At 39.5% G+C, this 14,671-nt stretch overlaps 1 protein-coding gene across 2 annotated transcripts in view; it reads right to left on the reverse strand.

The window, feature by feature from the left end:
• Positions 1 to 6,515: 6,515 nt before the first annotated feature.
• Positions 6,516 to 14,671, reverse strand: part of LGR5 (leucine rich repeat containing G protein-coupled receptor 5) — a 134,303-nt gene continuing 126,147 nt past the window's right edge. For both annotated transcript variants that reach the window (XM_037847696.1, XM_037847695.1), the window contains 5 exons: positions 12,829 to 12,900; positions 11,921 to 12,046; positions 10,756 to 10,901; positions 8,904 to 8,987; positions 6,516 to 7,761 (listed from right to left, as the gene is read on the reverse strand). In XM_037847696.1, the coding sequence (XP_037703624.1) occupies positions 6,674 to 7,761; positions 8,904 to 8,987; positions 10,756 to 10,901; positions 11,921 to 12,046; positions 12,829 to 12,900 (1,516 nt within the window). In that variant the 3' untranslated portion in view covers positions 6,516 to 6,673. The remainder of the gene's footprint in view (positions 7,762 to 8,903; positions 8,988 to 10,755; positions 10,902 to 11,920; positions 12,047 to 12,828; positions 12,901 to 14,671) is intronic.

The raw sequence follows: 14,671 nt of genomic DNA on the forward strand, positions 1-14,671 counted from the left end.
GTGAGGGACAACAATTAATAAAAAGCCCCTCAAACTAGCTCAAGTAAAAAAGGGCAGTTATTGACAGGATACAACAGGCAACTCCCTGGAGATTTAAAAACAGGACAAAAAGCACAACCAGGGTACCCAGGAGATAGAACTTTGTAGAAAGTCCATCTTTCATGGGACTGCTTGGCTTCTGTTCCTTTTTGATTGCTGCATCAATCTTTTGTTTGCCTTCTCAGTAATATTTTTTGTGTCCCCACACTGAAATTTACACATAATTTTGGCTTCCCTTAGTGTTAAAGCCAGCCAAAATTTTGTTTTCTCTTTCAGTTCAAGCACCCTTCCCACCATGATCTGACTGAGCTAGTCTCTCTCAGTGTACTCATTCCAACTTCTTGGGAAAGAGAATCTGATTGGTCTGGGCTGGGTCAAGTCGATAGGGAACTTGATTAAGTGTTGTGCCTGGGAAGAAATTGCAAATATAGGGGCATGGGCTGGACAAGTCCTCCAAATCTGTCTCTCTTATTAAGGAAAATCAAAATGAATTGTATGTACAGAACAGGCTAACCAAGAGCCTGCTACCCCCAGACCCTTCTAAGGATCCTTGCCTGTGGTCCCCTGCAGAGAGACGTGACCCTGGTTTGTTCCTTTAGCATAGATAATTAGGATCTTGATCATGTGATCATGTGACCCTGACTTCTCCCTATCACCACCATGACTAATTGGATCATAAGAGGTCACATGGACAGAGACCCCTGGGATGGCCCAGCCCCCAAAGCTCTGACCCTCAGTGACCACAGGATCAATCAGAGTCTTTCCCTTCTAGAACAGGAGTGGAGGATACTGAGTGAAGCAATTAGTGGTAACTGCAGAGCCGAAAGGGAATCCTGGGGAGTAGGAGGAAGAGGAGGAGCAAAGGGCTAAAGACATGAAGAAGCCCATTTTGTACATAAACAAAACTTTGAGTCAGAGAAAAGTTAGAGAACAGAGATGGCTGAAGCAAAGACAAAGAAAAACTGGGTCATCGTAGTGGTGAGAGATCCATACACATAAGGGGGGCAAGAAGAACACTCCATCCCTAGAGCTGAGTTGAAGCCTTCCAGTTCTCCAATGCCATGCCAAGGTCCTGAGCCTAGTTTTATAGTCCCTAGATTCCCATGAGATGCCTGTTTTCCTTATTGCCTTGTAGGTCCTCCCAATAACTCCCTACTCTCCCTCATTACTTATGATCAAAAAGAATCTAGTTAACCACAGTTATTGAATATTTCACCTCAGCTTCTCAATGTTTACAACCTGGGATGGAAAATGGGGAGTGGGCAGAAGACAGGCAGAAAAGCAGAGTGAGAGATAGACATACCAGGATTTTAAACAGCTAAAGAGAAAATCAAATGTGTGGAGTGTCAACTTTGCTACCCATGCTCCCTGGTGGTGGTATTTCTGTGACTATGTGCCATGACTCTCTGGTGTACTTGACCTTAACCTCCCTTCCTACCACTCTGGGAGAGTCGGTAGCAAAAAGAGCAGACTTCAGAAATGCTAAAACCTTAAAGAGTTAATATTGTTTCTTGAGTAGTTTGAGGGAAAAGATTGGAGACTGTCAAGAGCTGGAGAAATCAGGGGACCTGCCTACTGTTCCATAGCAGGTCTCTAAGAAGGGGGTGTAAATCCTGTCTGTATCCTCCACTATCATTGCATGGGCTGACAATGCCTGCCCTCTCATGACACAGAGCTGTGCGCTCTAGCTTTCGGGATGTTGATTTGTTTCACTGTCTTCCCGGCAATCTCCTGAGTCTCTGAAATTCCTTCCAAGAAGAATAATACAAGAATTCATCTAAAACATTGGGAATTGGGAAGTTAGCAGTTATTTGATCTATATTCTCACTCACAGTAATAGATTTTCTTTGGTGTCCAATACACCTGATGACTGACTCTTGGAAAGGTTGAGCCCAACTCTGTCTCCCTAAATTCTTCTCCAATTGGTTCTAGTTCTCTGAAAGAGCACCTGTTTACTCTATGACTGCTGTTCAAGTGGTACTAAATAAAACCTGTTTTAGTCCTATATCCTCATCTTTGACCTTGGGGAGTCACTTTTCCCTCTGACTCTCACTTTCTTCATTTGCAAAATGGCAAGTCCTTGCTTTTCTCATTCCGTAGGGTTGTTGGAAAGGGGAAAAAGAAAAAATCACTTATTAAATATTTACTATGTTATAGGTAATGTGTTAACTTTATACCCCATGAGGCTGATGGTAGCATTTCCACTTTACTAAGGAGAAAGTTCAGGCTGAGAAAAATTAAATATCTTGTCCAAAGGTTACACAGCTAGTAAAATAGAACCAAGATTTGAAGCCAAGTCTGTCTGACAGCAAGCCTCTGGGTTTAATCATTTTTGTGACCTGCCTGCTATGAGCTGGTTCTTAAGAAAGCACTTACTAAATTTTGATTATTCAGGTATTCAAATGCTTTCCCCCTAATGTTCTTTTGTCCAGGTGAAGCACTCTCAGTTTCTCCAACCATTCTTTGAGGAGATATTATTTCCCTATCATATTATCTGGATCACTGTTCTCATGGGTTAGCAGGTTTTAAGTGTCCCTGTTAAAATATAATAACTAGAGCAGAAAGTCATATCCTAATGTGGCTAAAGTTGGAAAAGGTGTGTTCCACAATACTTCTCCAGCCTGACCCATTCTCGTGTATTTCTTTCTACCAGTTTCTTCTAATCCATACAAGCTAAAGTTTGTTATTATCCCACCCAATAGGCTTCAGAAGTCAGACTTACTGAACCTTGCTTTTGAGATGAATGAAGGAGTATAGAATCTGAGTTCAACATCTTAAGAAATGTTTTGTATGGAGGACATTGAAATGGGATGTCGTAGCAGAGCACCTGGCCACTTCACTTGCAAAGAAAAGCTTTTAAAACCTAACTGTATTTTAGGTCCCCTATAGCCTGCCAGAGAAGATTGCCAGTGTTTGGTGGCTTGGTGGAAGATGGTCTTTTTATTTGCATAGTTGAAATGTAAAATAAAATTTCCAAATACTGAATAGCATGAAAGGAGCTGGTATGCTCCCAATGAGCCCCATCTATTAATCTAGGGCTTACTCTCATGCTGGCTAACACCCCCGACCCCATCCCACCCCCACATTCCCCACCCGTCTCTGGTCAAAGAATCAGGACATTGTTAATTTTTCAGAGGTTAGAGCTTTTCTGGTTCTAAATGAACAGGGTGTTCCTAATGTTATTTCCTTTTACTACCTTGTTTTTTCTATGAGAATGATTTTTCTTTTTCTTGGTAACAGTTGTGAGAAAAAATTATGTGCAGTAATAGTCACCGAATCTATTTTTTATTAAAATGTCATTCAAAGCAGTTTGTTATAGGCAACTACAGAGCAAGAACGTCTCCTTTTTGACAGTAAGGTCTCAGTTTAAATGGTGCCTTCCCGGAGAGATGGTTCCTGAGTTCCACGTCAAAAGTAGTGCACCAATCATTCTTCATCACGCTATACAGCTTCGTTTCCTTAACTCATGCTTCTGTAAGATATTTCCTTGTTTTTATTTGCCTGTTGCCTATCTTCCCTCCACTGGAATGCAAATTCCAGACCTGCTTTGGTTAACTGCAGTGCATAGAACACTGCACACAGTAGGCACACAATATTTGTTGAATGAGTGAATGAATGCACTTTTGAAAACATAAAATTGTTAACCACTTACCTTAGGTTAGCCATTGGTTTATGTCCCTTTTTTTTTTTTTAATAGTACACCTATTTTATTTATTTATTTACTTTTTAACTTTATTTACCAAAAAAGTTTATGTTCTTTCGGTTTGTTGGTTTCAATTTTTGTTTTTGCTATTGTTCAGGCTATCAAACTTTTTGACACCTTTCCCCCTTCTCCCTACAGATTTATTTGCCTGGGGATGTAGTTCCAATTCTTTCAGACTATACTGTGTTATAGTGGAGGGCATTTATCAGAAACTTGATGGAACAGTATTTGTACGAGATGTATTATTGCTCGTGTTTTGCTAGTAAAGCTTGAGGATTTATTTTTTTTTATTTTTCTTGGTTTTATGGATTTATTTTTAAAGAAAAAAATTACAATGGATTTATGGTTTTTTTTGTTTGTATGGTTTGTTTTTTTTTTTAAACTCATCACTAACTTGTATTTTCTTGAGTGGGAGAGAAAGGCTGTGTTGCCAGGATTTTCTCCTAACTTTGGGTACCCAAACAGCGAGTGTGTTAGAAGGAAGACTAAGAATTATTGCCCAGGAAGACAACTCATGTATTTGCTGCCTGAGCTAAGATGACTGACATTGTGTTATAGCCCTCGTTTTGGACAAGCCAAGTGTGGACTACAGAGTAGGATCCCAATGGATGCCTGTTAACTAGGTTTGGGTGGAAGCTTGTGGTTCAGGTCTGAAGGATAGGTGGGAAACTCTGGGCCATGCTTCCCACCTCTGCATGTGCTCTGTAAATATGAGTTGGTCTTAGCAATCATGCTGGGCCTCCTACCTGTACTCGATGGTGTCATTTGCAACCCTTGCAAGGAGATCAGGAATCACCACTGAAGCTGTCTGGCTCGGTAACTTGACTTGGACTTGTAACACAAGCCCAGATGTCTGTAAAAGTCTTTTCAATTCTTATGCTTTTGAGGATGGGACATGAAAGAAGAACAGTATATTTCTTGTGTCCTGGGAATCACATGTTCTCATATTTTGGCCTAGTCATGGCATGAAATGTGTCAACTTTAAATGAAGATTTTATGGAAGACTCAGGTTCATGTGGATAATTTTTAAGATTGATTTGCTATTTACACATTTCTTTCCAGTTGTGCATTTTTCATCTTACATTGCAAAAAAATTTTGGGGCCAATGTAGGCTCTGGCTATAAAATCCAAACTGTTCACTTGGGAAAATAAACTTCAACAATGTCATGACAAAATGACTTATGATCATAACTAAAAACAATAAAAAAATCGGAGATATTTTGATTTGCTCTTGTGAAAGATTTATTTCACAAGATGAGTCCCAAATACCTAAAATATTGAGGATAAACATTTCCATAGTAAATGTGCTTACACACCAAAATTCAAAACATTTAGGAGACTATATATCTGTCTATGGGCTCAATAATAGGCTTGAGAATATTTTGTTTTATAGTCACACATTTTATTACAAATTTCTTTTATTTTGTACCCAATAGAAAAACAAGTTTGAAATCTATTTACAAGTACTATACATTTACATATATTATGTACAGTTAATGAATTTAAAGAAAAAGGGCAGAGAAATACAATATATATGGAAGAATATGCCACTGTACATGGTTTATTATCATGGTCCTTAATGTTACTGAATCTTTACTATAGTAATAAATACAGTTCTATATTTACAAATCTTATAAAACATCTTATAAATGTATTTTTTTTCAATTCCAAGTTAAAACATCTGATCAAAATGAACATGCTTATATAAAAATAAACCTACCCTCAGCCTTTTCTTTGGATGTACTGAAGCTAATATAGGATAATATAAGCTACAAATTAAGCCTTCAACTTTTAATATTTAATAATTTTGTCTCTTGAAGTATCTAACACGTTTTAAATATGTAAAAAAGCAGAGAAGTAATGTTCCTGACATCAAGTGGGTTGAACTAAAGAGAATACAGCTAAAATCAAGCCAAATAAACCGAGTCTCTGTTGTCCAAAGTGGTGTCAGACCTTGCTACTAGAGCTACTAGAGATACTTGTGAGAAGTTACATCAGCGGATTTAATTTATGTTGTTTCTGCATTTGATCATTATCTTAAGATGCACATCAGTTTGAGTCAACTGATAAAACCTCCTGCAAAAAATATGTACTCGCCCAGAGAGGGGAAAAATCCCAGGTTGCAAACCAACTTCTCTACGCCTGTCCATTGCCAGCAAAGGACTTTCCTTTTGAGCTCTGGGCACCAAGGAGTTAAAAATGAATTAGACAAGGCAAAATCCATTTCTACATGATCGCCTTAGTGGCAATTTAAGAATTTAAGTTGGTTTTCTTTTCAAAATATTTGTAAGCAGTTTTATTCTACTGAGGGTGGAACTACCGAGTGCTGACACATATAATCCGCTATGTCTAAATATGATCTGAATATGAGTGAACTAATCATGCCTTACATTATCCATCTAGGGGATGGATGATCTGAAAGGATCCTGTTGGAGGAAAGGCAAAGGAGGAATAAACATCCCCACATGGTCATTAAAAAGAAATCCTTCTGGTCACAACCTTTTCTCATTAATATAGACCATTCAAAAATTTTATTTTCCCAATTCCTCCAGCCATCTTTTAAGGAATTTTCAGATTTAAATAAACTTATTTTGTGAGCAAGCCCCTCTCCCCACCCCTGATCACTAGATTGGTGAGTTTAAGGAGAATTCAATTAAAATCATGGAGAATCGTTTTTGAAGAACATTTCAACATGCATTTTTGATCTTAGCTCACCAAAATCATGTGAGTGATCTATCTTTGTCTTATGAGCAGCATTTACACTTATTTTTCACTCTCAAGTATCAATAGGTTTTCAGCTTTTTCACATTAACCATGACTTTTTTTTTTGGGGGGGGGGTCAAGTTTCAACTCAGCTCTTCTTAGCTACTTCTCCTGGTGTTCTCAGTCTCATATTATAAGGTCTTTTGAAAACCTTTTCTCTCATCTTCATTAGAGACATGGAACAAATGTCACAGATGAAAGGTGACAGCTTTCGGCCATCGGATAAGCTGGCGATGACATAGAATTGGAAGGCAGGTCGTAGGCTATGCTGGCACTGGTAAAGGTCACCAAGGCTTGGGTTGAATCATAAGACTGTTTCTCAACATCATCGGAGTTAATAGATATCAAACTTGGATGTTTTGACCTAGTCCAGATGTGGGTTTGCTTTCCCAGGCTCCCCAGATCCTCCTTAAAATGGGGATTGAAGAGGATATAGAAAAGGGGATTCAGACATGCAGGAAGTGGGACAATCACCAGAAGGATAAACTTAATTACTTCGGGACTGATAAAGGTGAGGTTTAGTAGAGAGGAGAAAGACAAGAAGGCCATGGGGCAATAAAGGATACAGTTGGTGAAAAGCAACAGAGCAATGTGCTTCACCATAGAACAGTCCCAAATATTCTCCAGGTCTCCCTTTTCCAAATTGCAGTAGAGCTTGGTGTAGGCAACCGTCATCACGAGGAAGCAAAGGGAGTTGAGCAAGACGAGAGCCACCATGAAGCCAGTGGTGCTGGGCTCCCCAAAGGGTAGGGGCAGGCAGAGTGGGGAGGCGCTGTACTCACTGCCGCCCAGCAGGGGAACTGTGGCGATGGTCAAGGCCAGCCCGGCACAGAGCAAAATGATTGCTTTCAGACTGGAAAAAGGAGTTTTTGTTTCAAATTTCGCAGAACATTTCACAGAGAAGCCACGCTCCAGGGCTGCCAGTGTAAGCAGGAAAACAGACGACTCCGAAGCAAAAATGGACAGAAAGCCAATGACCTGGCAACCAACCCCTTTTTCCCACCATGCACCATGTCGTGCAAAGCTGCCAAAAGTGAACGCATCCACTCCAGCCAGCACAGAGCTGGAGACCCCCATGAGCATGTTCACCACTGCCATCAACCCAATTAATAGTTTTATGGGGGAGATGTACAGAGGGGATCTGAACACTGTTGAAGCCACCAAGGCATTACAAGTAAGTGTCAAAACTGCTATGGTCCACACTCCGATTCTGATCAGCCAGCTACCGAACAGGTGTTCACAGGGTTTGAAGGGGCCTAAAAGTCCAAGGAAGAAGAAGACTGTGTATCAAATTAGAGTTTACAACTTTGGCCAAATTATCTTTTTGTTTCTCTTATTAGGACAGGAAGAGCTGGAGGTCAATAACAGCCATAGTTATATCGTGTCCATGGGGCTCTCCCCACCCTCTTAAACTGCTGTCGTAGTTGCCTCGGATCTTCTGCTCCCGACTGGGTAACTGTACCCAGTGCTGGGTTCTCAGGTTATATGTGGAGAAATGGAGATGGGGACTGGAAAAGCTTGGTTAAGGTCCCCAAACTACAGCAGTGTTGGGGCCACTTAAAAAACCAGATCTCCTGGACATTCTATTACAATTTTCAGAATCCTTCAAAAGGGTCCTGTAGGCAGAGAAGGAGAATTCTAGAGAAATTCTCCATAATATCAGAAAAAGAGAGGCAGTGTGGACAGTGTGAAGGGGCAATTCAAGAAAATCTCTTCTTAGCTTTAGATTGACATCTGAAGATGGGGAGCAAGAACAAACTGATAGTCGAAAATAAATATTAACCCTTCCCAGCTGTCTGTTTTTCAATGGGCTCATTCTTTTTCTGGGGAGGGGACAAACAATTAAGTGAATCCAATATAATTAAAAAAAAACTATCTGCACAAACCATTGTTTACTTTCACCAAATGGCTATTTATATGGAAGACTTAAATTACTTTCGAAAATTAGTGATTACACAAAGCAAGACTATCACATACTATTTCAGGTAAACTTGCAACTATCTTTTAAAGAAATACATATGCTCCTTCTACAGGCTTGACTCTTTCATTTCCGTTAACATGAATCAAAAGTCTCCCACACGGGGTTTCCTATATAGCAGAGCAGCTCCCTTGCTGCAAACTGTTGAAAGTCAGCCATGGACACAAGGGTTTGTAAAAAACATAAGATAAACAACAGAAAAATAAACAAAGAAAAGAGAGTCTCACAAAAATCCTTTTTATGAATGGAGAGTAATCTCAGGGAATAAACGTTTGTATTTTACAGGTCCCATGGGGGGAGGGGTGCTCATAAGCCACAAACATGGCTCAGAGTTTACTCTAAAGTGTGTGGCCACAATGTTATCCCCGTCCCTGAGTCCTGGTGGGTTCTGAGCTGAGGCAGTCTGCATGCCCTTCTTACCTGGGGAAGGCGAACACTGCACCGAATGAAGGGCTTTCAGGTCTTCCTCAAAGTCAAACAGGAACTCCTCAAGGTCACGCTCATCTGCAGGAATGAGAAGTCCTGGAATGATGTAGTCCTGGATTGCCCTCGAGACATGAACTGCCACAAAGGGAACTGAAAGCCAGGCATTCCGCTTCTCCCTGGGCGAATTTCTGGCAAGCCTATTATGAACGAGCCTTGGGCTGCTCCACTCAAACTTCTCCACCACACAATATTCCCCCAGAACTCGAGGTGTGGAGAGGGACACCCAGACTCCAGATCACAACATCTCTCATTCTGCCCTTGCTCCCTGGAGCTCACAATGAATGCAAATGGCTGTGTGCTAAATTAGAGAGAAGCTGAGGGCCTCTCCATTCAGTGAAGGAGTCACTTTACCAGTTTACTGACAACGCAGGTATAGTACAAATGTTCTGTGTTGTGTTCTTGGAGCACAAGCGGGAGAATCAGGTATGGTAAATACCAGTTGGTCCTTTCTGGAACATTCAGCCTAACAAAGGATGTATCAAGAAACTACTTGGTGCCTGGTTTAAGCATCCATGAAATAGGAGTTTCATGATCTAACACACTTTCCCAAAGATTCTGATTTAATTGGTCTGGTGTGGGGCTTGAGTATCAGTTTTTGTAAAAGCTTCTTTGCAATTCTAATATGTGGCCCAGGGTGGAGAATCACTGCCCTTGAATATAAGCTCATATTATATAAAAGCTTATATTATATTTAGAAGGATCTGGTCTGTGGTTTTAGCACCTAGAATAGTGCCTGGTATAAAGTAGGCACTCTGTTTTTTTTTTTGTTTGTTTGGTTTTTGTTTTCTGAGTGCATAAATATAGTAGAAATTAGGGTGAATGAGGCAGGAGGAGCAAAAACTAAAGTAAGAACAAGGGTGAGACTGTTTTTTTTTTTTGTTTTGTTTGATTTTTGTTTTCTGAGTGCATAAATATAGTAGAAATTAGGGTGAATGAGGCAGGAGGAGCAAAAACTAAAGTAAGAACAAGGGTGAGACACACAACTGTGGCCTAAAACAAAAAAACCAAGGGCCAAAATGCCAGCTCCTTAAACCGGTATGTGCGCGGGACAAAATGGTAAGGTAATCTGTAGACAGACTGAATCATACTTGCTTGGCAATAAACAAATCATTAAGTCCCAAAGGATGAAAACGCAATCTGCTCAGACTCTGTGTGAACTTGCAAGGTTGGCAGGGAAAGGAGAGCAGGAGCTGCCCGCAGGGTCTCCTTGTTACCACAGGTGTGGTTTGAGGTGCATTGGCGTCTATTTAAGTAACGTCTTACTTCAAGGACAGCCAAGTGCTTTACAGACATTATCTCATTTCACCTTCCTGACAGATGCCCCTGGGGGGGGGGGGGGTGGGAGGGAAGAATGTTTTTTAATTACTTGCATGCAAAGTTGGATTCTCGAGCCCTTCTGCTGAAATGCCGAAACATCTAAAATGTCTCCCACCCATACCCACAGGCCACAGGAATAAAGATGAGTTATATTGTCTGGAGAAAAGGTTCAGAAGAAAAAGGTATCTGCAGGGATGGGCCCTTTAAAAAGTTTATGGAAATATTGATATCAGTATTAGTAATCACCCTGAGAATCTAAATCTAAATCAACTATTAAGAATTAATTTATAGAAAAGTTGGAATTTTAGAATGAATCCTGAGGGATCTCTTTCTCTTGGGTCTTTAAGAAGTAGGACTGGTTCTCCACTGGCTGGGGTGGTCACACAGGGGCTCGTCTGGAGCTCAGCTGCTCTGTTTGATGACTTTTCAAGACCCTCCCAGTCACAGTTCATGACATAGCAGGTCTTACCTTGAGCATGAAACATCCCAGCATCTTTCTTATAAAGGTCATCTGCACTGTTGTTGTCGCCTTTATTCCATTGATTAGAAATTTTATAGACGTTCTCACACACTCCAAATGCACAGCACTGGTAAGCATAAGGCATTTCTATAACTCTTTAAGTGAACAAAAACAAAACAAAACAAACACATGCTTAAAGATATGGGTCACTAGATACCGTATTAATCTTCTTTGACCCAGTAATCCTATCCTTGGATTTTAGCCTAAATAAATAATCCAAAAGATAAGTTATGTGTATAAAGATGTTCATTACAGTGCTGTTTATAACAAACGATGGGGTTATTAAAAATGATATCTATGAAATGTTGATAACTGTTGAACTTGAGTGATGGGTATGTTATTTTCTCTACTTTTGTGTATGTTTGAAAATTTTCATAATAAAAAAGTTTAAAAACGATAGCTAGGAAAATTGTAGCAGAATAGAAAGTGCTTATGACATACTATCCAGTGACTAAAACATGACATAAATTTGTATACACACAGTGATTCTAAAAATTAAAAATATGTTGGAAACAAAGTCTGGAAAGAAATAACATTAAAAAAAGTTGTTTAGGAGGACATTTTTAGATTTTTTTTTCTTTCTTCTCCTTTCCAAACTATCTTTTGAGGTTATATTACTTTCACGGTTTTAAAAGTATGTAAAAAGTACACTGTATTATTTTTTAAATAAAATCTTTCAAGGGACTTCTTTATTGATAATAAGAATAGCAGGTTTTAAAGAGCATTGTTTCCTCAAATGAATATTAATTTTGTACATTTTATTAGAACATACATAAAGCGAGATGAATTAAAAATTGTAAACAAGAAGACAATAATTTTATAATGTTATTTGATCACATGTTCTAGAAATCCATGGATCAATGGATTTCAAACTCTTTCCATGAACTCTGTGATTCCAAGAGCCATCTTTGAGAAAGAAAGGAAATGTGATCAGGAAGACACAGTCTCCCACTCCAGGGCTTATCCTAATAATACCCCAGGGGTGGGGGATCTGAGGGCATGAAATGCAATTCAGAAGAGTCCCATGACCTCATAAATTTAGAAAACCACTATAACACATCTGTTATTTCACATGACCACAAACAAATCTTATTAGCTTTAATGACAAACTCACTTGAGTTCTGGAAAGTTTTCAGATGATATCAAGCTCTGTAAGGCATGATTTCCTGTTAATTTTAAGTGAGTTAAACCATGTAACCCAGTTACAGGAAAAGAGGACAGGCGGTTGGACGATAGGTCCCTGCAAAACATCAAACAACAATTGGCTTTTAGTCTGTGTTAGCATAAAACATTTATGTTAAAAAAAAAAAAAAAAAAAAGCAAGCTAAAGACAATTACAGTGTTCAATAGAAATTTCTAAACAGGGTCCTTACTCTTAATGGCAAAGTAATCATTTTTGGTTTTAGCTCCTGATAACTTTTCTGTTTATAATCAGAATTCACTCAAATTATAATTTCTATATCCAGCTTCATTTTGCCAGGTAGGGACATCTAAAACCAAGTGGAAAGTGTTACATTTAATTTGAGAAGTGGTACTAACCAGATGAGGTTGGTGATGAGGGGGAAAAGGGCACGGGGTTTATTCCCTTCCATCTCCCCCTAACTTCTCCCCATCTAACCTCATTAGGTGAGGGAGTGAGGGACCAGAAGGAGCAAAAGAGAAAGAGGAGAAAGAGAAAAAAAGACAAGAGGGTTTTCTATTAGTCAGGATGGCACAGAATAAAATAAAAGCCCTCTAGAACTGAATTGACATATTCCATTCCACCTGATAACTCAGCAAAAATGGAAATTTTCACCCGAATTACCAAAACCAGCTGTCTCCCTAGTCTTCAATAATCCATATAAGGCCCCATATGGCGTTAGTAGGGACAAAAAGTTCCTCCCTGGCTCTGATGAAGCCCTAGGTGTGGAGGACTCTGAAAGCCTGGCAAACTGCATAGCAGGCTTCTTCAGCAAAACCATTTTTCTTAACTAGATGGTCCCCAATTATTAAAACACAAAAACCAAGCAATGAAATACTCACAGCTTTATTAAAGATGGCAAAGTAGAAAATACATTGGGGTGAATAATGGCAATTTTGTTCCATGCTAAATTCCTAGTTAAAAAAAAAGACAAATGAGAGGGTAATATAAAAAAAGAATATGTGAAATTTTAACATATGCATACATTCTTCTACCAAAATTTAATTTCTATTCAGAACAGAAACAATTAGCTCATTAAATCATCCTCCAGATAAAGATATTGATGGTATAAAACGACTAAAGAGAGAACCTTAAATCAACCTCGTTAAGAAAAATCAAGGAAAAATCATCATTCAGATGGATATGTGTTTGCTTTCTTTTTTTGCTAAAAATGGACTTTAATATGTTTATAACCTTACTAAGACATTTAGGGTAGAAGAATGGGAAGAGACAAGAACTTCTGAGGCTCTTCTTCTGAAAAGCAAGTTAGATTTAAATGATAAAATGTCCCTGGATGTCTAATGAAACTCAACAAGAATTTTTTCACATTGCCCGTATGTCAGGTCTTCAGAGAGAAACAAAGATGCTTTTAAGAAATTTTCCAGTAAGGGAGACCAACATGTAAACTCTCAACTGTAATATGAATAAAAGAGGGGCTAAGATCTGTTGGAAACAAAATTCTTTGATAGTAAAGAAAACTACAATATATGGAAAAATAAACTCCACTTGCCCCCCTGCCACATAATGAAACGTAGATAATTCATCCAGAATAAAAACTTCTGCAAGAACTTCTGTAGGTAATTTAGCAGGAATAAGAACTTCCACATTTCATAAAAAGAATTATGAACTAAGATGTGTATTTTTAAAATTCCTAACAAATAAGAGTAACCAAGATGTAGGTATTTGAGTAAATTTAAAGTGATCACAATCAGCTTTTCTCCAGCACATATACATCAGCTATTTATGATACTGGGACCCTGAGTTACCTTGAATAAATGGTATTCACAGATTATTCATATTCTTATTTGAAAGGGTCCCTAACAGGAGGAAACTGGAAGGCTTTTCATTTTGCCCCTTTCATCAATTCCAGAACAGAACAAAATTCTAGCTCAAAAGGGGAGGAGACGGTGTGGAAGGGGTGGGGAAGTTACAAACGGTGGTTGGGCTTTGGGTAATTGGGTAATTAGACTGTCTTCTACTGTGCTGCTCATGAAGTATGAGTCCACTGAAGGGAGCAAGTAACACCATCTGTCAAAGTCTCTTTGAGGGCTTTAAGTAAAAAATGGGTGACCTGGAACATAGGCTAAGTCCTGCAATGGGGCTTTATAGCAATCTGACTGGGTTTTAAGTAAATATGTGAGTTAATATATTCAGAGAACCGTGATTCCTTTCCAGTGTGTGAGCCTGTGTTCTGAATCCTCCCAGCAGCCTGGAGGGGCCATTTTCCACTCTCTGGCCCTGCTCTGCAGTTGTTCCTGGCTGTGGGCTGACCCTGAGGGCTGCATCCCCAGGGCTCTCTCCTGGGCTCAGCTGAATTCCCAGGAGAAGCCCCAGGAGGAAAGAGAGTTCCAGGCACCCGGGGTCTGCTGCCTCCCTGTTAGGGAACCTTGTCTCTGGTGGCAGCAGCCCATCTTCTCAACCACTGCATCCTCGTGCTGTGTCTCAACTCTTCCTGCGTTCTGGAAACATCATTTCCTCCCCATGTCTGGTCAGCCACAGGCTTCCTGCTGCTGCTGGGTTCTGCATGCCTCACCATCCCATCCCTCACTTGCTCCCTGCCCACACCTAAGTGAGCATCCCTTCATTTGAAACTTTTGGGGTGAATTCTGTTTCCTGCCAGGATCCTTGTTGACCTTATTACTATATAATAATATAAAAGTAATATTGTTATATACTCATTATGGG

This window comes from Choloepus didactylus, chromosome 8, assembly GCF_015220235.1.
Source record: "Choloepus didactylus isolate mChoDid1 chromosome 8, mChoDid1.pri, whole genome shotgun sequence".
Lineage (NCBI taxonomy): Eukaryota > Metazoa > Chordata > Mammalia > Pilosa > Megalonychidae > Choloepus > Choloepus didactylus.